The following is a 26717-nucleotide window of genomic DNA, read 5'->3' as shown; positions in this document are numbered from 1 at the left end:
TTACCATCCTCAGCAGGAGGGCAGGAGCTTATGAAATCTTTGATCACACGTACTGTCACCCACTTCCCACTTGTTAGATACCAAGCCTTCTCTTCCTTTCCTGAGAAGATGAAGGCCATCAGATGCACACTGCTCAGCATCACCCACTCTTTACACTCTCACTGCCTTTGCCCTGTTCCCAGGAAGAGGTTCCATTCCTTAACTCCAAGGCTAAAACTTTGACTTCTGTTCTTTAATTCTCTTCCTGCCTTTTCTAGGACCTGTGTTGTGTGTTTTACTCACTTTTCTAACCTCTCCGAGAGTCCCTCCCACCTCAAGTCATTTTTTTCTATCCATCTTAAAATAATTCAGTCACTTTTCTCCTAAAATTCCCGGTCCTCAGCTTGGACTCTTGAACTATTGTCTTTCCCTTTTCTTCTGAATTTACAGCTTTCCTCACCTTCTAGTCAATTTTGTTCTACTTCATTGAACCATCCATTTGTTTAGCTGCCAATACTCCATCACTTTTCAATCTGATGCCATCTGCTCCTCTAAAACTTTCATGAGGTCATCAGCCCTGTTTGCCAGAATCAATCTCTCGTTTTAGTGTTCATTCTGCTTCTTACGCTCTTTAAACACTCAATGTTACACCCTCTTCACTTGAAATTATGTTCTTCCTTAGCTTTCATGGCTCTCTTTTTTTTTTTTTAATCTTAGATCCTTTCCCCCTTCTTCTACTATATAAGTGCTCCCCACAGTTCATTAGTATTACTCTTGTCATGCGTTTATGATCTGCACATTTACTCTGGATGATAACTCTCCATCTTTGTGGCTTCAGCTTTTATTTACATGCTGGATGTTTCCAAATCTTTGTCTCCAACATTAGACCTTTACCTAAGCTCCAGCTTCTAGTGCATATCCCTTAATCCACCTGCGCATCGTGACCAGTGCAGGGTCAGTGTGTGTGCACCCCTGCATTGCTGGGCTTCTAATGGCTGTGTTTTGTTCCCTGTTTCCACTGGTGTCCCTATTTATTTCATCGCTCAAGTATAAACCTTGGCTCTATCCTTGATTGCTTTGTCTCCTTTAATGCTCTTGTATGATGAATTACCTAGTCTTCCACTTAACTCGCTCCCATGCTGGTGCCTTTCCCTTCCCCGTGTTGGGTCCTCCCTGCCTCTCCTGTGGACTGTCCCTGTAACTGCTTAGTTGCTCCCCCAGCTTCAATCCTAGGGTGTCCCTCAGGCTCCCGTTGGGTAGGTAACCAACACACAGATGTGGTGATACTATCCCTTGCTTAGAAACTTTTGGTGGCTTCTGTTGCTTTCATGGTCATGATTCTAGAACCACAAAACCATATGGTTTGGCCAGAATTTTTTGTGTTTTACATTTTGCTTGAAGAGGAAGTCTTCGAATTAGACTTTAGACATTGAGGTATTAAAATTCTTGGCCCTATCGGCAGATTGTTGTTATGGAAACAGACAGATTTATGATTACTGTATTACTCATTCCACCTGCCATGTCACTGGATACTAATGGGCGCTGGTAATAGGAAAGTGGAAACAGCATAATCCCTTCACTCCAAAAAATGTTTAGTGAAAGAGATAGTTTTTTTAGTTTTCTCCAGCTTTACAAGATATAATTTAGATAAAACATGTTACAAGTTTGAGGTCTGCAATGTTTTGATATACTTATATCTTGCAATGTTAGAGCATTAGCTAACACCTGCATCACATAATTACTATTTCTTTTTTGTGGTGAGAACATTTAGGATCTATTCTCTTAGCAACTTTTAAGTATATAATACAGTATTATTAACTATAATAATTATAGTTACATTAGATCCCCAGAACTTACCTTCTAACTAGAAGTTTGTACTCTGACTAACAGCTCCCCTACTCCCCACCCGCTAGTCCCTGGTAACCACCACTCTACTCTCTGTTTCTGTGAGTTTGGCTTTATTAAATTCCACGTGTGTGACATACAGTATCTGTCCTTCTCTGTGTGACTTGTTTCACTTAGCACAATGCCCCAAGTCCCATCCACATTGTTGTGAATGTAGAATGTCTTTCCTTCCCACGGCTGAATAATAGTCCATTGTATATATATCCTGCATCTTCTTTATCCATTTATGTTTTGACAGACACTTTAGGTTGTTTCTGTGTCTTGGCTGTTGTGAATAAGGCATGGGAGGAGGGCCTGGCAGCCCACTCCAGTATTCTTGCCTGAAGAAGCCCCGTGGACAGAGGTACCTGGCAGGCTACATTCCATGGGGGGTTGGACACGACTGAGCGACTAAGCAGGAACTGTTCCATATTGTCGCTCAAATCCCTTTGCTGTTGATCTCCTTTAGGACTGACTGGTTTGATTTCCTTGCAGTCCAAAGGACTCTCAATTGTCTTCTCCAGCACCACAATTGGAAAGCGTCAATTCTTTGGTGCTCAGCATTCTTTGTGGTCTAACTCTCACATCTGTACATGACTGCTGGAAAAACCATAGCTTTGACTATATAGACCTTTGTCTGCAAAGTAATGCTCTTTAATATTCTGTCTAGGTTTCTCATAACTCAGGTCCCTAGGTCTTGTTTATTATTTCTCCACCCCACCACCCATACTTTAGACGGATGGCTTCCATTTCTGTCTCCAGATTTGCTGGTTCTTCTGTAGGGTCTGATATGCTCTAAAGCCTAGTGAAATCTTCACTATAAATGTTTTTGTTTTTTTATCTCTAGAAGTTCCATTTGGTTCTTTTCATACTTTCTATCTCCTTGTTATGTTCATATTTTACTTTAAATCCCTGGGTGTATTTATAATACCTGTTTTAAAGTCCTTACCTAGCAATTCCATCATCTCTGGGTCTGTTTTTATTTTCCTGTTAGTTGTAAATTATGGCATTTTCAGATGTCTAGTAATTTTTGGAAGGATGCCAGATGTTTAGAATCGCATAGTGCTTGGGTGGATTTTATGATCTTCCACTAAAAGAATGGTGGTGTTTATTTTGGCAGGCAGTTAAATTACGTGTGGATCAGCCTTATTAGTGCAGGTCTAGGAGTACTTTAGCCTTTAATAAGACTATAATATGGCATCCTGGGGGGTCTGCGGAATGCCCCAGGTGTTTGGCATGGTTTTTCTACTCAAAATGGGCAACATTCAAATATCCTCTGTCCTCTCTGAATGCTAAGAATTGTTCAGCTTATGATTTCCTGGCAGTTTTTTGCCTGACCTCACATTTTACCTAGTGAATGTGCATATAAGTATCTTGTCTAAGACTCTGGGATATGACTGAACAGATGTCTACAGATCTCTCTCTGTGTAGGACCCTCCTCCCTGGTGCTCTGCTTGTGAGATCCAGCTGCCTTAGCCTTGCCCAACCTCTACCATCTCAGCTTAGCATGGCTGCCTAGTAGGACCCTCCTCCCTGGTACTCTGCTTGTGAGATCCAGCTGCCTTAGCCTTGCCCAACCTCTACCATCTCAGCTTAGCATGGCTGCCTGCCATATTCTGCTTGGGTTCCTCCCCTGCCCTGTACCGCATTCCATAAATTACCTCCAAGTAGGAATTGAAATGAAAGTAGCTCAGTCGTGTCCAACTCTTTGTGACCCCATGGACTATACAGTCCATGGAATTCTCTAGGCCAGAATACTGGAGTGGGAAGCCTATCCCTTCTCCAGGGGATCTTCCCAACCCAGGTCTCCCACATTGCAGGCGGATTCTTTACCAGCTGAGTTATAAACTGAGGATGGAGCTCAGCTTGTTTGTGCCCCCACCTCAGGGATCATGGTCTTAACTGCCTGTTGTTCTTATGTCTGAAAATACTTGATTATATATTTGGCTCATTGTTTATGGCTAGAGGGCAAGTTCCATAGCATTTGGCTGCAAGGGGAAATAGCTACTTATCCTTCTGGAGTATATCCTGTATTTTCACACCACCCTTATATGTGTCCACACTTCCTAGGATGGACTCTTTGGGTTTGTTTTGTTGGTTTTTTTTTTTGAGTCTTTATTGAGTTTGTTGCAGTACTGCTTCTGTTTTAAGTTTTGGATTTTGGGCCTTGAGACATGTGGGATCTTAGCTCCCCAACCAGGGATCCAACCCACATCCCCTGCATTGGAAAGGGAGGTCTCAACCACTGGATCACCAGGGAAGTCCCCTCACTCTTGGCCATTTCATCTAGTGGGTTCCTGTCCATTCTTGAAGACTGAGAATAAGTATAATCTTTCTAATATTTTTTCCTTCCAATTAATTGCTCACTTGCTAAATTATCAATAACTTGATGTGTAATTTCATACCTAGATATATTTATGCATTTGTTGTTGTTTAGTCGATAAGTTGTGTCCAATTCTTTGCAACCCCATGGACTGTAGCCCACCAGGCTCCTTTGTTCATGGAACTTCCCAGGCAAGAATACTGGAGTGGGTTGTCATTTCCTTCTCCAGGGGATCTTCCATATTCTTAAAAATATCTTTCATTTTTTTCTTCCCCACTAGTACAAGAAATCTCATACATACTTATTCATAATTTATCTCTTTATCGCTAGCACATAGCACAGGGCCTCTAATATATTTGAATGATATTTGTTAAATTTGAATAGTGAGGAAGTAAAGATCCATACTGGGCCTCTAAGCAGGATAGAAATGGAAATGCTAGTTTAGATAGAAAAAGGAGTGTTTGGTGTCAGATTGGGAGCTATGAGCTCGCTAAGGTGCAGGCTGCCAGGGGAACTCAGTTAATCTTACCTTCTAAACATCATTTATTTGACTCTGAATAATGTAAACAAAGAGATAATTTTCTGAGGACCAATAGAAAGTTGAAACTCATAGTTCTTAATATTTTCTATAAAAATAGTTTTAGTAAAATTTTTTGAAAAATCCTTCAGTTAATCATTCCATAAAAAATACTTGGATAAAAAGTTATATGAATTAAACTTAATTTTTGAATAATTTAAAGTCATGGAAAATAAGCACTACTAGAGTACTACGATAAAACTGAAAATTTTGCTGTAGTGAAAGATGGGCCTAGCAAAACTCTTCCTGCTATTCTAGCTTCTATGTGAATGAAGGTGCTTTGTGCAAAGCAGATGTTAATATTTTTGTATTTTCTGTTGCCATACTCGACAGATGCTTTTACCATCTCAGGTTGTTCCATAGTAAAACTTCACTTGGTTCCATTAGTTTAAATGACAGTTGGTTAATGGGTCAGGCTTAAATGTAAACAGGGTAAATGACTTGGTGATTGTACATTGTACCTAGAGGGTACGTAAGCCTTACTGATCACTGAAGGCTGGCTTATATAGCTTCTTTACAGTAGTCTCTGTTTGAAGTGTTGGATTGGCCAAAAAGTTCTTTCAAGTCTTTTTTTTTTTTTTTCTCTTTTCCTTTTTCCCCATAAGATCTTGTGGCACAACCCATTGGCCAACCCAATATAGCCATCAGAATTTTTAGAAAACTAACTTTGCCCTTCATATCTTGTGTTTGGGAAAACAGAGGAAATCCTTTTGTTAAAGCAAGAATGAGTGAATAGCTAGTGGAAAAGACTAATAATAAATTGTTCTTAATCTTAGGTAAAGAGATCCTTGAATTTGTGTAAATCGAGCTCTATTTGGTTTTATGGTGGATGGTGGTGTTGAGCTGAGGGGCCCAGAGGACAGAAAATTGAGCTTAAGAAACTTTCTGGCAACCGAAAGACAGTCCTCTGTCCCAGCTGAGGCGCACGGGCGTCCTGAGTGACTCCGCAGGCTGTGGCCTGTGTGTGCAGACTCGGCCCTGACTGCACATCGCGCCCTGGTGCGTCTGTAGCTGCTGGGGCCGCGTGGACTCAGCTCATCTTATCTCCCTGTTCACAGCAGACAGCCCTGTCAGGCTGTCGTGAATTTACGATTTTTTTTGCTGTAAATGCTCACTATTTCCTTTCTTTCTAATTAAATAGTACTTTTAACTTTGCCTGAATATGTCATGGCCATTTTACAGTTAATTACATAAAAATCGTTTTGATGCTTTCACGTGTGGTTTTCTCATACGGTAATTAAAATATAACAAAAGAGTTGTATAGGTTTAACCAAAATGAAAATCTAAACCAGCCAATGAATTATTTTCTTTCACTCTTATCACCTGCAGTTCTTTAACTAAACTTAAGTAGGTTCTTATATGATTTTTTTGAAAATTTTTGTTTCCTTGTCTAGACAAAATTGGAGAATAGGTTGCCCTAAGGAAAAAGAAAGAAGAGAACTAAGTTACCTTATGAAAAGGAAATGAATGAGTAGCTTTTGTTTGACAGAAGCATGACTCCCCGGTGTTATATATTTCACATTAATTCTGTAGCAACTTCATGAAAGCAACCCAGTCTTTTTTTTTTTTTAAACACAAAAGAAAATTTGAAGTATGACATGAGTTGTCATTTATGGTAAGGAAAAATTGTTTAAATATGGAACTTCTGCTGAAAGGAAAGGAAAAATTATAAATTATTTTTTTTTATTAGCAAAGTTATTCACAGGGAAAAAACAGGAACTGAGTTGCGTTGGCCAGAGGGTAGAAGAAACTAGAAGTCCGTACTGCTCTTTTGTGAGTCTGAGTCATAGCTACCGAAGTTTCAGAAGCACAGTCCTAAGTAAAGTATGAGGTTTTAAAAATTATTTTATTGAGGCATACTTTACACAGTATATAATTCACAGGCTTCAAATGTGTAATTCAGTGCATTTTAGTAAGTTTACCAAGTTGTGCAACCATCACAATAAACCCATTTTAAAACATTTGTATGCTTTCAGTAACATCCTTATGCACATTATACACCCCCTGCCCCAGGCAGCTACTTCTGTGCTCTCTTTCTCTATAAATTTGCCTTTTGGGACGTTTCATATATCAACTATGGTTTATCTATTACACAAGATTGTAGAAATGAAAAATCATGAGGTAGATAAAAAACCATCATGGAAAAAACACATAAGGCATATTTAGCTTTAAAAAAGTAATAGTACAGGATCAGTAGAATGTGTCCTGTGTTACCATTTATGTGTTCTTTAAAAATCCACGAAACTGATATTTTTGTATGCATTTTAAGTGTGGTTTTTAAAAACAAAACTGGAAGGATGGAGTATGGCCAAGTGCTAAGAGCTTACCTCTAAGTGTGGTTCTTGGATTGGGGAACGGGTCATCAGTGGAGGGTATTTGCTTTATTTTCATTATTTGCGTTTTTTGCAAAAATAATGTTTTTATGTATTCTGTAACCAAAAATTCTTGAAAATTTTTTTACTTGAAACTGTTAATATATTTTACCACTTAGGTTTAGTTCTTAAAAGTTTTTTAAGCTGTTTTTATTTAGCTTTGGAAATGCTAAAATGAGCTCATATTAAAGATTTTACTTTTTATTTTTAAAAGTGGATTTCAGCATGTAAATAGACGAAAGTTTACACACATTCAAATTAATAGTCTATCTAAATAAGAATTCCTTCGTTGGAGAAGACTCTTGAGAGTCCCTTGGACTGCAAGGAGATCCAACCAGTCCATCCTCAAGGAGATCAGTCCTGAGTGTTCATTGGAAGGACTGATGCTGAAGCTGAAACTCCAATACTTTGGCCACCTCATGCGAAGAGTTGACTTACTGGAAAAGACCCTGATGCTGGGAGGGACTGGGGGCGGGAGGAGAAGGGGATGACAGAGGATGAGATGGCTGGATGGCATCACCTACTTGATGGGCATGAGTTTGAGTGAACTCCGGGAGTTGGTGATGGACAGGGAGGCCTGGTGTGCTGCGATTCATGGGGTCGTAAAGAGTTGGACACGACTGAGTAACTGAACTGAACTGAATGTGTATAAATATTAGAAACAAAAAGACTTAACTATTTTTAATGAGTCCTTTTCCTCTTTACTTAAATTGTGCTTCTCCTCTTTTCTAGTGCGGCTGGAGGTGAAATCTTTGACCAGTGTGTTGCAGACAGAGATGAAGCATTCACAGAAAAAGATGTTCAGAGACTCATGAGGCAGATTTTAGAAGGTGTTTGCTTCCTACACGCTCATGATGTCGTTCATCTTGATTTGAAGGTAAGAAAACTGAATCACTTTCCAGTTTTAAGATTGCTGGAGAATCACACCCCAGATGTGACATGTTTCACAGTGATTTATTCAAACGTTTGTCAGGTCTGTGTGTGTCATTGGGTTACAAGGAAGTAAGAGTTGAATCTTTATTCTTATCCTCTAGCCAGTTTTATCAGGGAGAGAATGCACATGTGTGTACCTGGAAAGATAAAGAGTGACACATTGCCCTAGAAATGGAGCTTCAGCAATGTTTCTGGGTGGGTACAGGCTTCATGGTGGAGACAGGGCTTGGAATGCTGGCGGTGGTGGTCGTTTAGTTGCTCAGTCATGTCCGACTCTTTGTGGGCTTCCTGGTGATGCCAGTCCTGGGGATCCAGGTGCCACCCACAATTGCTGCTGGATGGTACACTCTGACACCTTCCACACGCCGTACTGCATCCAAACTGTTCTGTATCAGCAGCAGTGTTCAGTCTGCATTGCGTGAAGGCACACTCAAGGAGAAGTGTGCAATGTGTAACAGGGAGGTTGACTCCTCAAGGAAACTTGGGCAAATTTCATTTGAAATAAAGTGGAAGGGGAATAGATACTTCTTTGAATACCAGTTTCCTACAGGAAAATACAGGGGAAAGGAAACAATTTGGAAATTTTCTTGTTCTCTTCTGAAAGAAATCAGGTAGATTCATTCTGTAAATAGTTCTCTTTTTCCAGGTTACTGATTTCTTAGTAGAATGTCAAAAGTGGGCGGTTACACCGCAATAGACCATGGGAGTGCTTGTGAGACATTTTTTGAAGGCAGGTGTGGACACATGTAGTCCCAGGAGGCTGATGCTGCAGTGGCCTTAGAGATCACCTGGTGAAACCCTAAGAGCATGCGCCAGGCACCTGGAGCTCTTGTTTTTTCCCTTGAATGTGTCATGTGCATTAGAAATTTAAAAAATCCTTGCTGCAAGACATAGTCACCCATGCTTCCCAAGGGAACACTTGCCAGGAAGGGATGGTCTTTGCAGCCCAGCCTTCAGTGAACTCAGACTTTTAAGAAGCCTCAGCATCAGACGTGCAAAAAAAATTCCCCAAAGTCGTGTTTGTGCTGAGCCTTCTCTCATGTTTGGTTTTACACACTCAATTTTGTAAAATCATACATTTAATTTTATGACATTTTGCTAGTTTTATGATGTAGAAAGGACCTCCATGAACAGAACCCCGATTTAAATAATATCACACCTTTAGGAAATGAGCTCTCAATTTATGACAGCTCCACCTGTGACATTATCCAGACTAGGAACTAATTAAGTAGCAAGTCAGACAGGTTGCCGACACTGTGTGTCATGCATCTTTGATGTTACTTGAAAGCAGTCAAGGGTGAATGTTAAGTTCTTGACTGCCAGGTTCGACTGTGTATTTACACAAGGAAATTATATCCCTTTCTCCCCAGTACACTCAGTATAAATTGTATTCCTTTCTCCCCAGTATACTCGGTGTAGAATACTTTGCAGATTTAATAGAGGCTTTGATGATGGGCCTTTGATGTTGGAAACAGGACTCTTCCACGTTTCCCAGACCCAGAGGAGCTTGAAAACAAGGCGGCCTGGAGGTTTCTCAGCCTCTCTCCTGCCCTCTCACTCTTCACACACATAGTCCAGCTCGGCTCTTAGTGAACTGTGGGGGAAAGGTCAGGGGTGGGGTTGGGAAGGCAACCATGCAGATGGGAATGATTTCCACCAAAAGGTCATTCCCAGGTTGGCTCCCATGACCCTTGTGAGTCTGGACAAGGAGTGTCCACTGTCCTTTTAGCAGCCATCTGCCCAGTGACAGTATATTTATAATGTTGACTCTCAGTCTTGATAAGAGCTTGAAAGACTAAGCTACAGAGCTAAATGTATATTTGGTGTGTGCTAAGTCATGTCGGACTCTTTGTAGCCCCATGGACTGCAGCCCACCAGGCTCCTCTGTCCGTGGGATTCTCCAGGCAAGAGTACTGGAGTGGGTTGCCATTTCCTTCTTCAGGGCATCTTCCTGACACAGGGATCAAACCCTCATCTCTTACGTCTCCTGCCTTGGCAGGCGGGTTCTTTACCACTCGTGCCACCTGGGAAGCCCTGTAAAAAATGCTAAGCCCAACATATGTATGTATATGGTAACTTTGAGTCATTAGACCATTTTTATTCCCCATGATGATGAAAATGGGCAAGTCTTGTCCCAGAGACAGAAGTCAGTTAGTTAGTTAGGCGACTGTTAGAGTTGCCCCTATGAAAAGAGATAATTGCAAGAATGGGAAATACACTCTTCAGTCAAGTCAGACCCCGGGCAGTCAGTTTGCCAAAAGACTGGTTCACTAAAGACCCTCAGCCAGATGCAGGCAGGCCTCAGAGAAGTCACAGGTTTGCTTCCAGACACCACAGTAAAGTGAATATCTCAATAAAGAAAGTGTCACTATCTTTCCCAGTGCCAAGGTTATTGATCACAGATCAGCACGACAAATATAATGAAAATGTTTGAGGTATTTTGAGGATTACCAAAATGTTCAGAGTCAGAACAAAGCTCAAGTCTCAAAATCATCTCAGTAATGTGAGCTGGTCCTGGGCATAGTGGCCTGCTTTTACATCAGCCAGGAGAAGGACTGACCAGAAGGGGCACATATATCCAGTCTTAAAATCCAAGGTTGGGACTTCCCTGGTGGTCCAGTGGTCTAGGCTCTGCACTTCCAATACAGGGGATGCAGGCTCGAGGCTCCATCCTTGGTCAGGGCACTAAGATCCCACATGTTTCCAAAAAATAAAAGTAAAAAAAAATTAAAATAACCAAGGCTGTTTGTGTTCCAGTGGTCTTGTACTGGTCAGATCTTTCGCTGTTCTGTACTAGGTGTTCAGTCATTAAACCTGCCCCCACCGCAATGTATATGATGGGAAGGAGAGGAGCAGCCTATGCATTAGAAGCTGGAACTTTTTCATTTGAGATTTAAATTGATCACTGAAAGTTTAGGCATCAGCATTTTACTTGAAAGATTGGTATCATGTAACATTTGTAAATAGTTCCTCCAATTTATTTAGGCAGGTTATTAACCTATTTCTGTATTCTGACCTGGGTTTTAGTGCATAAAAAGTCAATTTAACTTAAACTTTCATTGCCTGATAAAATGTTGCTCAAAATTTTGTCCATGGTACCTTAAGCTTTATTGAACAGATTAGCCTCAACTTTACAATGATCTTATCCAGTGATGACTCTCAGTAAATGGTAAATAGACCATTTGCAGAGGTGAAGATACCCAGATAAAGAAAAGGATTCTCCCTTGAAGCTGAGAAGTAAGATTTTGGGAAGATGTCTCTATTCCCATTGTCTGAAGATGGTTTGTGTGTTTCCTGTGTATTCCACCCCCATTACCCCTCAGTGGACCGACTTTCTTCCTTGCTTTCTACTCGGGATGCGTGCATCTTAAATTAGAATTAAGTATTGTGAGCCACAGCCTTGATCGTGAACTGGATTCTACAAAATAGAGGACTGATTGAGCTGTAAATTTTAAGCTTATCTTTGTTTTTAGCACTTATTTTCACTTATGGAAGTGGATTTATTTCTCCATCAGAGACTGATGGAGACTATAGTCTTTTATTTAGAGGAGTAAGTTCTACTTTAAAAATTCACTGGTGGTTAAACCAGGGCACAGTTGGTCAAGGGGGACACAAAAAACATAACTGTGAAATTCCATGAAATGGCTGTGATTTTATTATGAGACGTGTGTCTTCTCTAGAGATCTCTTTCAAGGGTTTAAGGTCTCTCACTCTGGCAGATCATGGACACTTGTGACTAAGCCTCGATTTCAACTACTACAGTAATATTCTAATAATTTGGTCACACAAATACAGAATTTATTGCAACCCAGAGGGATGGGATGGAGAGGGAGGCGGGAGGGGGGATCGGGATGGGGAACAGATGTAAATCCATGGCTGACTCATGTTAATGTATGGCAAAAACAACTACAATATTGTAATTAGCCTCCAACTAATAAAAATAAATGGGAAAAAAAAAAGAATTTATTGCATTACCACTCAACCAGCAAGCTTTTGAATAACAACTAAAGAAAGCATTTCCCAGGGAATATAAAGGGTAAACCAAATGTAAGGGGAAAAGATTTAAGGGAATAAATGGCATTTACAGACATCCCCAGAATGAGCATGTCTTATTAGTCACAAATGACCCTTCAGATCCAGTGATTAGCAGTACTTCTCTTGGCATTTTTGGTGTACTGGGAGGGGTGAAGCATGCGCAGTGATGAACATATATTCAGAGCCAAACGCCTCTCATCTAATTTGCCTGAAAAATGACATTTGATTGTAAGTAGTATTTCTTTATTGTAATAAAATTACAGTTGTTTTGAGAAGTCGGGGACTTACAATCACAGTGCTGTATAGGATTTTTTTCCCTGAAAAATTAGCAAGAAGCTAAGTAAGAAAGAGAACGTGGCTTTATAAGGCGGTTTATGTTACCAGAACCTCACTGAAAAGAGAAATTGATTCTAACACTGATCAGTTAAGCTTCTCAATCTTTGTGGGCAGGAGAGTGCTTATCTGGTTGGGGTATTTATAAATCATTGAGCATGCCTCTGCAGTGTAGACTTATGTAGTGACAGCAACTTGTTGTTTTAGTTTTTATTCAGTTTCAGGTGTTTACTGTAGCCAAACTTTTTGTAATTTAAAAAACAAAACAGGTTTTTATACAAAATTAGAGATAATACTGGCCATGGTATGGTTTTTTCACTATAGGCAGAAAAGCTTTAGTTATTCTGATGAATTTGTTTTCAAAATAAACTCTCATTCCATTAATTGCATAGTGGTAATAATTAGAACATTGAGTAAGAGACACTCAGAATTCTCTGACCATTTCTTGGGGTGTCATTTGGATCTTTTTTCCCCTCTTAAGGGAGTTTATGGCTGCACCATCAGCCCAGTGCCACTGGCTGAGTGGTGCTGAACTGAAATGGGCTCTAAGTGTGAAGTCCACACCAGAGCTCCGAGACTTGGTGTGGAAAAAAAGTAAAATATTTAAATAATTTTGCATATCAATTACATGTTGAAGGTATGAACTTTTAGATAAATTGAGTTAAATGAATATATTTAATTTCACCCATTTCGTTTTACTTTTTGTAATATGGGTGCTAGGTAATTTTAAGCTGCATTCTGTGACTCACATGACCTTTCTGCAACAGGACAGCACTGGTTTCAAGGGGATCAGGAGACGTTTAAGCCAAAACAACCTGTACTATATCTCTTAGCTTCTCCATTCATTTTTCCGCCTACTGTAGGCTAGTTTTTTCTCCCACAGCTTTACTGAAAGTTACTTTCTCCGAGTTCCTTCGTGGTCCTCATTCTCCCTCTTGTCCTGTTTGATGGGGCACTTCGTCATGGCTCCCCTCCACTGATGTTACACCGGGGTTCTCACTCTCAGACCAGCTTCTCCTCCTCCCCGATCCTCGTTGTACCCCCTGAGCATAGTTATCAGCAAGCCTTCGTCCCGGCCCACTGCTCTTCTGCCTCGTACACACTCCTCTTGTTTGTGTCACGCTTAATCTTCCTGTGTGCTCTTGGCCCCAAAGCCCTGTCCTCGGCCTTGCTCTCCAGATTGAATTTCCAACTGTCCTGGGTGGTCCTGGGAAAACTGAAGTGATGGTCCTGTCTGTGGGCCTGACGGATCAGTCAGCGAATGACACGCGCTCCCTCTTTATGTTCCTGCATGTCATCAGTCACAGTGGCCTGTGCACTTTGCCTCTGATGTGTGAGATTTCTTCTCTTTTCTTTCATTCTGTGCTTTATCACATCTGCCTCAGTCTCTCCCCGTCTGGAGGCTTTTAAAGACAGGCTAAAGGCACGTGTTTTAGAAGGCTGTTTGCAGCCGCAGGCTTGTATCTGACAGTCCCTTGCACACGTCACGCTGTGGGATGGGCCCTGTTGTCCTGTGGCCTGTGGTCGTGTTTCCCTGGGGTGTCCTCTTGTGCCTCCCCTTGCTCTGCCTCCTGCCAGGTGCTCCCAAGTGGCCCACCGCGCCCTGCAAGTCCTGCCCCCAACCCCATTTCCTTCCAGCCTCACACTTGCCTCCCACCTCTGTGTTTGTCTCCAGCTTGCAGTTCTTCCTTTTGCCTCCCCCAACCCCTAGATGCTCCACCTTGACTGGCTCCTTCTTAACGTTTGTCTCCCTTCAAATACTGCTTCCTCCAGGAAGCCTTCCCTGACTGTCCTAGAAATAGCATCCATCCACATACATACTTGGTAGGCGTGCTGTCACCCCTTACCCACTCTGGGTTTTCTGTAGAGCTAAAAATTGCCTGGAGTTATACTATCTGTTGATACTTACTTGACCCTGTTGGAACGGGGGACACATCTTGTTTTCTGCCATTTCCCCTGGTCACAGCTCCCTAGGCAGTCCATGAAACTTGGCTGAGTGAATGGTGAATGGTGAAGTCCTTTTTCCCCTTCAGGGTCTGCCCCCTGGCCTCCTCTGGAACTCTCCAAGGTAGAATCCCTTCCTCTAGTGCATTTAGTGCCCAGACGCTTTGTGGACTGCAGTACTTACCAACGCACAGCAGAGTCAGCTGAGCCTGACAGGCCCATCTGTTTCTCTCCTGATTGTGAAGTCAGGACAGTAAGGGCTTACTGTTCATAGTCATGTTACCACCTGTCCTGACACGAAGTAGAGACCCTCTACAGGCTTTTTTGTAGAGTCCCCTTTCTTCTTTTCATTTACTCAGTGAATACCAGTGCCTGTCTGCCAAGGGCGGAGCCCTGAGCCTGGAAATGCCTCAGTGACCAGGGCTGTGGCTCTGGTTCCCACCGAGCTGGAAGCTCTTCCCACTCTCCGCTTCTGAAACCAGACTGTGATAGACCTAAAGCACTTGCATAGTAGAGAAGGGTAGGCAGGATGGTTGGGTCAACAGTAAGACCCCTTTTCCTTAAATTTTTCTGTTGTTATTTGCTTTTAAATGCCTTTTAAGACTTTTTTTTTTTTTTTTTTTTGGCCATGAGGCACCTGGAATCTTAGTTCCCTGACCAGGGATCAAACCCGCACCGCTTGCATTGGAAACACGGAGCTTAACCACTGGCCTGCCAGGGAAGCCCTGCGGCCCCTTTTTAAAGAGAGAGCCCGTCTGTACCTCAGCTTCCTGGGTCGTAGCACAGCCCTTCGCGACGCTGCTTCCCTCCCATGCCAGATCCTCTCACCAAGATGACAGGAGGCAGAGCAGGACAGAGCAGTGTTCTGGGCGGAGGACGGGCGGTGTACAGAGATGCTGTTGTGAGAGAGCAGCGCAGGTGCGAGTGGCTGGCGGCGCCCCGGAGCCTGACTCCCTGAGCGCGGGAAGCAGGTGCGTGAGGAGTCTGGGGAGCCGGGCCAGAGCTCGCCCTGCCAGGGGCTTCTGGACCCCAGTGAGCAGTGGGGAGGTTATTGTAGGAGCTGGGGACAGCTACTGAAAGGGTGTGGGCGTGGCACAGGACAAAAGACCCTGCTGGCTGCAGTTCGGGCAGTTTGCTGCTGCAACTGAGCAAACAGTGATGGTAGCTGGAGTTAGCAGCCTGTGGTGGGAGAGGAGAAGACCAAGTCTGGAAATGCCTGCGTCTGGGATTTAAAGTCAGTGTGCTATGGTGACAGACTAGCTAGATGGCAGAGCGGGGAGTGGGGGAGAAAGATGGAGATGCTTCTGTGTTGTGTCCTGGCGGCTGCAAAGAGCATCAGCTGAGATGCCCACAGAGGGTAGGAGAGTCTGACTTGGGAGGAAAATAGGAGCGAGTCTGATTGGAGCTTGTAGAATCTGAGGTTGAGACATCAGAGGGGAGAGATTAGGTAGGAGTTGGTTGAAGAGATCTGAGCCAGAGACGAGGATGGTGACCCCTGAGGTGCGGGTGACAGTTCCGCCTATGATGCGGGTGGGTGCTGTGGTGGGAGTGGGGTGACGAGATGAAGGAGCCTCCAGGTCAGGCTGTGGGGACCCAGCGATTAGCAGGCAGGTAATAGGAGACCGACCACAGAGGAGATGGCAGCAGCCAAGAGTTAGGAGGAGAGCCAGGAGTGTTTTTTTCTGGAACCCAAGAGAAAAGGAGTTCATAAACAGGGAAGGAGCAGTAGTGTCAAGTGCCACCGAGATGGTGCTCAGAGGAGAGCCAGGACGTGCCATTGACCTCTAGTGACCTGGGCCGCGGATGAGAAGATGGAAGTCGGATGGAGCAGCTGGGTGTGAGTGGAAGGAAAGGCGGGTGGCCATCAGTACCGCCCTCGAGAGCACGGGTGTGACGGGGAAATAGGAAATTACTGTTAGAGCAGTTTGTCTTGTATAAGCCTTTGCAGAGGAGACCCACCCACCATGGCTGGAGTGAGAGGCAAGGATAAATTTGTGCATCGCGGAAGGGAGCTTCCCAAGCAGAGGCACGGCCAGAGGTGTGTACCATGTGTGTTGTTTAGGGACTACAGCCTGATGGATTGGGGACAGATTCCCCACAGAATCCCCTGGAGGGGGACGTGGCAACTCACTCCAGTATTCTTGCCTGGAGAATCCCGTGGACAGAGGAGCCTGGTGGGTACAGCCCACGGGGTCGCCAAGAGTCAGACACGACTAAGTATGCAGGCTTCTCAATTTATCTTAATAACGAAAGACAGTAAGTGCAGACCCTTTATGAAGCAAATATAAACTCACATTTTTGTACTTTATTTAAAAAATTCTAATGAATCTTACATTCTAGTCCATATATATCTGCTTGACTTTTTATGCCAAAGTGTCTTCTTCAAATGAGTGAAAATGGCTCCAGGGATATGAAGCTTATTGATTCTGTGGCTTTGGGTAGTGCTCACCATCACCATGTGCATCCACCCTCTACCCCCACTCCATTGGAGTGTTGTGTGTTGCTGAAGAATGGCAGCTGGACAACATAGGGAGAATATCGTGATCAGACTTCCATTATGGGAAGATTATTGTGTGAGAAGGATGGGCTGAAGGTAGGGAAAACTAGAGATGCAGGGTCGTGGTCCAAGTAGGAAATAATGAAACCCCAAACTTTAAGCGGAGGAGATACTGAGGTCTAGGACCTAGAATGAGCATGACTGGTGACTTCACTTGATCTGACAGTGGTAGAAAATGGAGACAGAATTTTATGATGATTCCCAGTGTTTGACTTGGGCATTGAGATGGGAATCTGTGCCCGAGGTGTTTACTGCATTGAAGGCCTTGCCCCGAGGTGGAAGCCAATGGTGTGGCACATTTCAGCCAGATGAAAAGATCTGATTTTAATTGGTGCTGTGAGTCTGGAGAGGACCAAAACTTTGCTGGTAGATAAAACTGCTCAGAAATAGAATGCAGAGTGTTGGGAAAAGGTCAGTCAGCAAGAGATCTTGAGCAACACCAGTACTTAAAAGGAGGACAAAGAAATCCCGAGAAAAGGGAGAGGAATCTATAGAGGGAGGGATATATCCAAGAGGGACTGTAAGGATGTCCAGGAAGGAGTTCCTGATTGTCCAGCGGTCAGTGCCTGCAGGACACCCGGACTTGGTGGGCCTTCGACTGTTAAAGATACTGTGACCTTAGTGAGAACAGATTGAGCCGAAGGGGCAAATCTTGATTCAGCTGGATTGAGAGGTGGTCGAAAGGTCTAGTGACCTTGCTTTCAATAGCTGAGCTTTGAGGGAGGGAGTGGATTGGGTAGAAAGAGATTCAGGGTCATAGAGGAGGGTTTTTTTTTTTTAATAAGTGGTTTGGTTTTTAAGATAGGAATAGATGCATATTTATGTACTGAGGAGGAGCTAGCATCAGAGAAGAGATGGTACGAAGCCGCCTGCCTTACACATAGGAAGTGTGCTGTAAGCAGAGCTGTTTAATGAATGACTGTCCACTGGTAAATTTCTCGCTCTTAGTTCCACAGGTAAACTTTGTATGTTTCACAGGCAACCTGTTCTTTTTGCTTTTCATACACAATCATGGCTTATTAATTTGGGGGTGTCATTTTTTAGCCTCAGAATATTCTGCTGACAAGTGAATCTCCACTGGGTGACATTAAGATAGTGGATTTTGGCCTTTCAAGAATAATGAAGAAGAGCGAAGAACTCCGAGAGATCATGGGCACTCCTGAGTATGTGGGTGAGTATTTGTCAGAGCGGGGTGTGTCTTCTGTTTAGGGACAGGCGTCGCCTTCACTGGGGAGCTCACACATGGTGTGATTAGTGGTGGGGCTAGCCATCCACTGTGTTGAAATTCTGCTGGCAGAGAGCCCTTCCTTTGAGTTAAAAAACAGAAAACTTGAAAGAGTAAGGTACCAAATTGGTGCTTCATTCTAAATGGAGTGGGCTTCCCTTGTGGCTCAGCTGGTAAAGAATCTGCCTGCAATGAAGGAGACCTGGATTCGATCCCTGGGTTGGGAAGATCCCCTGGAGAAGGGAACAGCAATCCACTCCAGTATCTTGGCCTGGAGAATTCCATGGAATGTATAGTTCATGGGATCTAAGAGAGTCAGACACGACTGAGTGACTTTGACTTCACTTAGCAGCATAGGCTATCAGGTTATCTGAGGGTGGAAGGATATTGAACAAGTAAAGGACCTGTTAAGAACTTCGAGTTGATAATAAACATCGTGAAAGTCATTGCAAGGTCTGTGATTACACATGTGTGGGAAATACTGGGTATTCTGCTAGGTTGATACAGAGCTGAAAGCTCCTGGCAGAGAGAAAAAGGAGAGAGCCGTTCCTTGGCTTCTAGGTTGGTAGATAAAGTAAACTAAGACTTTTTTGATAGACAAGAAGAAAGGTGGAGCACAGAAGGATTAGTGGTTTGAATGAGGTTAAAAAAAGATTTCTATAGAAGAGCAAAGCAGTGAAATAATTTAAAGGTTGTGACCAGGGATTACAGTTTTATTTAAAATCTGAGTAGAAACGGCTCTTTATGATGACAAGACCTCGAATGTAGCTCTGGAAGTTCAGCTTCTTTAGACCAGGGGTCGGGTGTCGCAGGTCAGTGTGGAAGCTGCCGGGGATGATGTCAGCGCTGGGGGAAGGAGGATGGCTTTTGTGGCTGCAGGTGAGAGCTGAAGACGAGAGAGAACACTGTGGCCCTGTCTGGGGGGAAAGGTTTGCCTGCGGGCAGAGGTGTGAAGAGGATGGACAGGCAGTCTCCTCCTAGACGGCCTGGAGGCTTGGCAAAAAATAGAATGAGAAGGGAGAGTGGTGTGTAGAAAGGAAAAAAGGATTCCAGGGCATACAGAAAGCCCCAGGGCACAGTTAGGGTTGAGAAAAACAAAGCTATAGGGCTTTTTTTTTTTTTTATAGATAGCACAAAAAGTAATTTGAAATTTTAAACTGTTTTCTAAAGTCCTGCGATTTGAAACCGCAGACCCTTTATTAGGTAATAAAAGATATCCCAGGCAGAAAAACACCCTTCAAATATTGATTTTTGGGTTTTTTGGTGGACTAGAACACTTAATTTCCTGTATGCAGACTGATAAGGCCTCCTGACCACAGTGTAAGGGTTAGGAATGTGGCTTAATGTGCTGCTTCAGGGCAAGTAGCCTGACGTGTTAGCCAGCGATTAGTGGGTGGCCTTGTAAACTAGAAGAAACACAGACGACTGCAGACTGAAGGGCTATGGGCTGAGACGCCAGCAGGAATTATTGCCCTGAATGAGTTTTGGGCTTTGTTTGCTTGTTTTCCAGTGTTTTCTGCTCTATGGTAAATTCTCAGTTTTCTATCAAGAGCTTTTTTCCCTCCAAAAAAACAAAACTTTATTATTTATTATAAAAAAAAATAGTATAAGCCCAATTGGGAACACCTGAAAATAATTCAGGATATAATACAGAAAAACGTGAGGGCTCTCCTGCCTGCCTTCCCCTGGCCTGCCTTTTAAGGGGAGTTGAAGCCTCCACTGCGCCAACCACCTTTGCACGGCTGTGTTCTGCTCCTCGCTGGCGAGCTGCGTGACCTCGGTCCCCAAGCCTCTTTGTGCCACACGCCTCTCTGTCCATGAAACAAGGCTGTGAAAGTCCTGCCTCACTGGATCTGCTCAGTGATGTTCTTCTGTCGGTGTTGAGAGCACATCATAAACACTCAGAAAAGTAACTGATGTTACCTCCTCCCCCTCTACCCACCATCTACTGCTCTCTTGGCTGTTTTACTTTTTCCCCTCCAGTAATTTGGATTTTATGCATTTGATTTTAAACTTCCTAGTAGTTTCTTTTGAAGCTTTTAAGTGATATTCATAATCTGTTTCTCAGCTTGGCGTCTTCAGATAGGAGTTGAGGAAATCCGCCCTCCCCACTTCTCCCCCTTGTATCCTCCCCCGCCCTTCCTCCCCTCATATTTGGGGGCAGGTTTGACCCCAACTGCTCATGCACGTGCGACTTTGAGTGTTTTGGTTTTCCCTTCAACATTTTCATTCCCTTTTTATGGTAATTACCAGTTTTTTAGTCTTTGATCTGTTTTTAAATGGATTCAGTACTTAACTGTCTGTCTTTGTATAGCCTGGCCTTCCTATCTGTATACTGAAAAAGAAATCATCTTTGGGTTGGCTGGCTTGTGTCAGTGAGTAGTTTCCAAGGAGGAGTTTCCTGAATTTCGCCTGCGGCCTCGCACACTTGGGACTGCCCTCCTGTTGCCTTGTCCCGGCGGCAGCGGTCTAGTTAGAGTGAGCAAAGCAGACTGCTTTCCTCACCCCATGGAGCTGTCCTTGTTTTCTGTGATGATGCGTGTCATCCGAAGATGCCCAGGCTGTTTTCTAACCTTGCTGACTGACTCTGAGTTAACGGGCATTTTAAAAGCTCACTCTAGCCACAGCCTAGAGTAGATCAGAAGCAGGTCCTAAGGGGTCTGGGGGGAAGTACTGCAGACTCAAGGCAAGGTTTAAAAGCAGGAACCGGTTAGAGCCGATGCTTGATTAGACAGAGGGTGTGGGAAGAGGGGGAATAAAAGTAAAAGTTATCACTTTATATTATAGTATTTATGTATTCAAATATTTTTTTTAAAAATTGCTAGGATCCAGCATTGGAGGCTAGAAGTACAAAAAGGAATTAAGTTAATTACAAATGTCTAGTTAGACTTTACACTAATTCATATTAATTTGATTTATAATGTGAACTTATTTTAGCCCAAACCTTGATAATGTCAAATACTTTTGAGTATTTAAATTTTTATCTCTAACAGCAAATTTGACATTTTTCCACAAAACTAAATGTTTTCTTTTGTTTCTGATACTAGCTCCTGAAGTTCTTAGTTACGATCCTATCAGCATGGCAACAGATATGTGGTAAGAATCATTGATGAAAAATTGATCAAATCAGTTTTAAGAAGTGAATCTGATACTGATTTTTCTTTCCTTTTCATTCTGATTTAGGAGCATTGGAGTGTTAGCATATGTCATGCTGACAGGAATATCACCTTTCCTGGGTGATGATAAACAGGAAACTTTCCTCAACATCTCACAGATGAATTTAAGTTATTCTGAGGAAGAATTTGACGTTGTGTCTGAGTCAGCTGTTGACTTCATCAAGACACTTTTAGTTAAGAAACCTGAGTAAGTATTAGTTAATACTGATCTTTATCCATTTTTGAGTCATCTACTCTGAACAAAAGCAGATTAACAACTGAAACCCCAAAATGAAGACATGAAAATGTAGACATAAAACTAGATTAAAATCTTCGGCTTTTTATGTCTGTTGAAAGGAAAAGTGGCAGAAGTGAAAATATTTTCAGAAAATGTGAATTGCACCTCAGTATAACAGATATTTTCCATCTGTTCTTGGTCTTTCAAGGGGGCTTTTCGGAGATAACTTGCTTAAAATACTATTTTTCAACATTGTGGGGAATGGTTTTTACAAGCAAATACAAAAACTTTGTTTAATTCAGGAACTATGGTAAGATTTTTACCAGCTCTTCATATGTCCCAAAATATAATCCCTTAGGCTCTGACTTATGATTGACGTTTTAAGCCATCTTGTCTAAAGTGTAAACTGTGTACCTCTATCCAGAGATCGCGCCACTGCAGAGGAGTGTCTGAAACACCCATGGCTGACTGAGAGCGGTGTTCAGGAGCCTGCCTTCAAGGTCAGAGGGGCCTTAGAAGCAGCACATGCCCTCCAGGAAGCAGATTCTGTGTCTGAAAGTAATTCAGATACTCAGAAGCCAGAAACCGAGGAATCCATTGTAACAGAGGAGCTGATTGTAGTGACTTCGTATACTTTAGGACAATGCAGACAGTCTGAAAAGGAGAAGATGGAGCAAAAGGCCATTTCCAAACGATTTAAATTTGAGGAACCTTTGCTACAAGACATTCCAGGAGATTTTATCTACTGAGCAGTATTTCCCTTTAGAACTTTAAGATTTCTACATTGGAAACATTATTTATGGACTTCTGGCCAAATGGTACATGGATTGAAAGTGGATGACCAGGTATCAGTGATAGAAACTTAAAATAACTTTGTCAAACTTGTGGAGTGAGAGAAATCAAGCCAGATTTATCAAGTGGCCAACCAGGAGGCTTAACGGGTGAAGTTACCTTTTTCAATGTTCTTTTTAAGAAGGGAGATGTTTGAACCTTTTATTTCTGCATCCTGCTTCTCCAGAATGAGAATTTGTATGCAAAGACATCTGTATTCACTTTCTGTAAAAATCCAAGTAAAAGTGCCAAAATTAACACCTATGTAAATCTGTTTTGCCTTATTCATATGTATATCTGCATATATATATGTTGATACCTTTACTAAAATTGATACTTTTTCACTTTTGGTTTTTTTAGAGGGCGTAAGATTTTAATTTAAGTGTTTTCCAAATTTTTGAGACCTAGAATAAATCCACTAGTTTAAAAAGGTCTTATTTTTATATTTTATTACTGCTTTATGTTGACTTAATTTGACTTCTGTTGTCTGTTTTTTTCTCTAATGCTTGTCACCCCATCAGTGAAAAACCCTGGCTAATTTGTTTTTCTTCAACATCACTAGTAACAGTGGTGTGATTTTTCACCTCTGAAATGGTTCCGGTTTTCAAGGCCAAGGTTAAGTCATCCTGTGATATTCCACCAGGGTCAGCGCGCGTCTCCTTCGCCACACCTTCCTTCATAGGCCACATCCCTGCACAGGTCTGTCATTTTGGCCTCTAGGAGAGTCACCTCTTAGATGATCAGATCAACACAGTGGTGCTTTGGTCAGTGAGAAGATGGTATAATGCTGTTTTTGTTCATATAATCCCTAGGTGTCGGGAGAAGAAATAACAAAGCATATTCATGCTGACCATCGAGCCTCTATTTCTGCTGTTATATTAGCCCCCAAGTTATATTGAGAAAATTTACAAAAAGCCAGAATGTTTATAAACCTTTACTTTGTTCATAAGCAATTTGACTTTGGAGACTTTGTCATTAGGGAGGGTACCCTTCCTTGTCCCCAAAAGACTTAGAATATACTCAGTAGCATTTATTTAGGGTTGAATACTTCAGTTGTATCTGGGCCCCACAGTGAACAGTAAATTCCTATTTTAAAAAATGCAAATGTAAAAGTGGATGCTGTGTAACTTAAAGCAACTAAATATCCTTCTTACACGGAACAGTCTGAGCCTCTTTATTTATCTTGTGTTAGGCCCTAGTGTCAGGTTAATACAACCTGCCTGTGACCCGCATGCCGTGTGCACACGTGTGTGCTGTACCGTGAACTACTCAGGCCAGTCCCTACACAGTCTGCTGGGGTATCACACAGGGCTCTCTTCCCAGCCTGCTTGCTCAGTTGTCAGCCTCAGGATGAAGGGGCACCAAGCCGTCTGTCTTTAGGTCTGTGCAGGGTACCAGGCTGGACTTGGACATGCATGGTCTGCGTGGGCTCCCAGTCCTCCCATGTGAACATTGCAGCCTCTGTTGTCCCAATACCATCAGATGAAACCGATTAGGTAGTTCGAACCCTCAGGTTGCACTGTTTTCTCACTAAATTGGCACATTGATTTGTACAGTTTCCTAGAAACAAGCATTTCTAAACAAGCTCTAGAAAGAAGAAGAGGAGATTCTGCAGGAAATTCTGTTTTAGTGAAAACACACGGCCGCAATGCTAAGTCTAGGTAAGTCTTGAAAAGAGGTAAAAAATAATTTTAGTCAAATTTTTATAAATATCTCCGACAAAAATAGGGAGGTGAGAAAAAATACCTACTATTTGAATGAAGCAGTTTTATACTTGGTGGACTTGTTCAGTTTTAAAATCAGAATCATGTGGACTACAGTTTACAGACTTTTCCCGAACAGTTTTAAAACTGTATTCATAATGGATAATACATTTAATTGCTGTATTTGTAAAAGAGAAATGATGTATTTTCTTTTAGCTGGCCACTTTGCCACTTGTAGTACACTACTATCCTTAGCTGCCTTTGTGCCTTTTTTTTTTTAATTCTCGTATTTTTACTTTAACATATAAGGGTAAGTTTCTTTGATCTTTCTGATAGGTCTGAAATGCATTTAAAAGGTAAGGTTTATACAATGCTTTATTGTTTTTAAAGCCTGGTACTAATTATTTTACTGGGTCGCAGAAACCTGAATGGCTCTGAATGTATGTCAAGCTTCATTCAGTTCAACAAGAACATCCTCAGCCCCCTCCAGCTGCCCAGATCACGCCTGCCTGTGGTGGAAGCAATAGCGTGAAGTCAACCATTTGAATTCATAGGGCATTTTGCTAATATTTTTCCTAAATATTTGCTTTTGTGTCCTGAAGTGAGAAATTGTACAGTTTCTTTAGAAGCACACTGGTAAAGGGATATATCAACACTTTTTGGTTTCTGTGATATAAGTAGAGCATTCAGAGTCTTCACAATTTTGGACCAAGCCTTTCCATTACTTTACTTACCAACTAGCTCTGCACTTACCTAAAGCTGTTCATGTTAATTTTTTCTTTTCACTAGTTTACAAAGGACTAAACTATACTATTGAGTTATCCATGCAGTTTAGAAATCCAGTTTTAATTATTATAAAATTCAACATTATATTTTAGCTTGATGAGTTGTTTATGAATTATGCCAAATGTACAAGTGGTTTCAGTCAATCGGGAAATTGTGTCCTAATGTTCCATTTTGTTGTTTTCACCTGAAAAGCAGAATATGGCTTTCTCCAGTAGTTAGAGAGAGAGGTCAGATGCTAATTGTGGTATATCTTAAGCTTTTCCTACGGACCTCAGTTTGGAAGAAAGCATATAAGAGAAGAGGTCACTACGAGAATGCTGGACAGAAGGTGAATGCTGTGTGGCTCTGTCCACGGAGGCCTGAGCCAACACTGCTCCATGGAGACCGACATGGATCATTCCAAGGTACCAACAAACCAAGCCTGAATACATTTTAAGCTCACACTTGTAGGATTTTGAATTAGACTGATAAAAATAAGATAGCCAAAACTGTGAAAGATCATTTAGCACTTGACCTTCAATTTGTTACAGAACTAAAAGAGCTGGATTAAAAATGTTAACCTCAAGAGCCTTAGCTATTTTATTGTAGGAAGGGGGATATAATTTACAGGTAGTGAAAATGTACAGCTCTAAATCCATAGCAGCCTCTCTTGAGCTTGACAAATGAATAGATTTGTATAGAGGGAAATTATGTGGCATGTCCCCCTGGTGTGGCTCTGACTCTGTGTGGTGACTTTGGGACTCGTCCACACAGGCAGCTCTGTCAGTAGTGTGTTCTTGTCTCCATGAGGTGCTGTGTGCACACACCACGGTTCATGCAAAGCCATCTCTCTGGACCCCAGGTCTGTTTGAGGTTTTGTCTAATATGAATAAAACTGCTATAGATATTCTTGCCTAGGAATTATTTATGGACACGTTTTCATTCTTTTTAGATTTCTTTTTAGATAGAATTTCTAGGATAGATGGCTGTGTATCCATCTTTTTAAGAAAATGACCATTTCCAAAGTGACTGTTCATTTCCATTCCTGCCAACAAAATATGAGAGTTCTGGTTGCTTCACATTTGGTGTTGGCCATCTTTTATTTTAGCCGTTCTCATGGGTATTTAGTGTGTCTCAAGGTGGTCTAATCTGCATTTCTGTGATGACTAATGAACAAATATTTCACGTGTTTGAACCAATTTTTTGTCCCCTTTAATTGGATAGTGACTAGTGATAATCTTTTAAGATAGGAGTCAATGTATGACAAAACCCACTACAATATTGTAAAATAATTAGCCTCCAACTAATAAAAATAAATGAAAAAAAAAAAGATAGTAGTCCTGGGTATAAGTCCTTTGTAAGATTTATGGTAGACATTTTTTCCCGCCATAAGTTGTCTGTTTTCTCATGTGTCTTGTGGTGAAAAGGTGCTTTTAACTTCAGTGAAGTCCAATTCATCAATTTTTGTTTTATGGTTAATACTTTGTGTCCTCTTTAAGAAGTCTTTACCAACCGCAAAGTCAGGAATATTTTTCTAAGCTTTACAGTTTTACCATTTGTGTTCAGGTCCATGATCCACTTTGAATTAAAAATTTTTCCCCTTTGTTATTAGGTAGGGGTCAGAAATGGCAACCCACTCCAATATTCTTGCCTGAAGAATTCCATGGGCAGAGGAGCATGGTGGGCTACAGTCCATGGGGTCACAGAGTCAGACACGATTGAGCAACTAACACACACACAGGGGTCAAATATTGTTGTTTTCCAGATAAATATTTAGTTTGTTCCAGCACCATTTGTCACAGCAATTTTCCTTTACTCATTGAATTGTTTTATCATCACTGTCTAAAACCATCTGACCATATG

The 26717-nt window shown here is 42.0% G+C and overlaps 1 protein-coding gene across 1 annotated transcript in view; it reads left to right on the top strand.

The window, feature by feature from the left end:
- The window catches only part of STK17A (serine/threonine kinase 17a), a 35677-nt gene extending 12859 nt beyond the window's left edge, over nt 1-22818 (top strand). Inside the window, exons 3-7 of the mRNA XM_043463500.1 lie at nt 7868-8012; nt 17982-18108; nt 21210-21258; nt 21346-21525; nt 21980-22818. Coding sequence (XP_043319435.1) covers nt 7868-8012; nt 17982-18108; nt 21210-21258; nt 21346-21525; nt 21980-22304 — 826 coding nt within the window. The 3' untranslated portion in view covers nt 22305-22818. The remainder of the gene's footprint in view (nt 1-7867; nt 8013-17981; nt 18109-21209; nt 21259-21345; nt 21526-21979) is intronic.
- The last annotated feature ends 3899 nt before the right edge of the window (nt 22819-26717 follow it).

The sequence above is a fragment of the Cervus canadensis genome, chromosome 3 (assembly GCF_019320065.1).
Source record: "Cervus canadensis isolate Bull #8, Minnesota chromosome 3, ASM1932006v1, whole genome shotgun sequence".
NCBI classification, from domain to species: Eukaryota; Metazoa; Chordata; class Mammalia; order Artiodactyla; family Cervidae; genus Cervus; species Cervus canadensis.
Note: the sequence above shows the minus strand (reverse complement) of the source record. Positions and strands in the feature narration are given on the sequence as shown.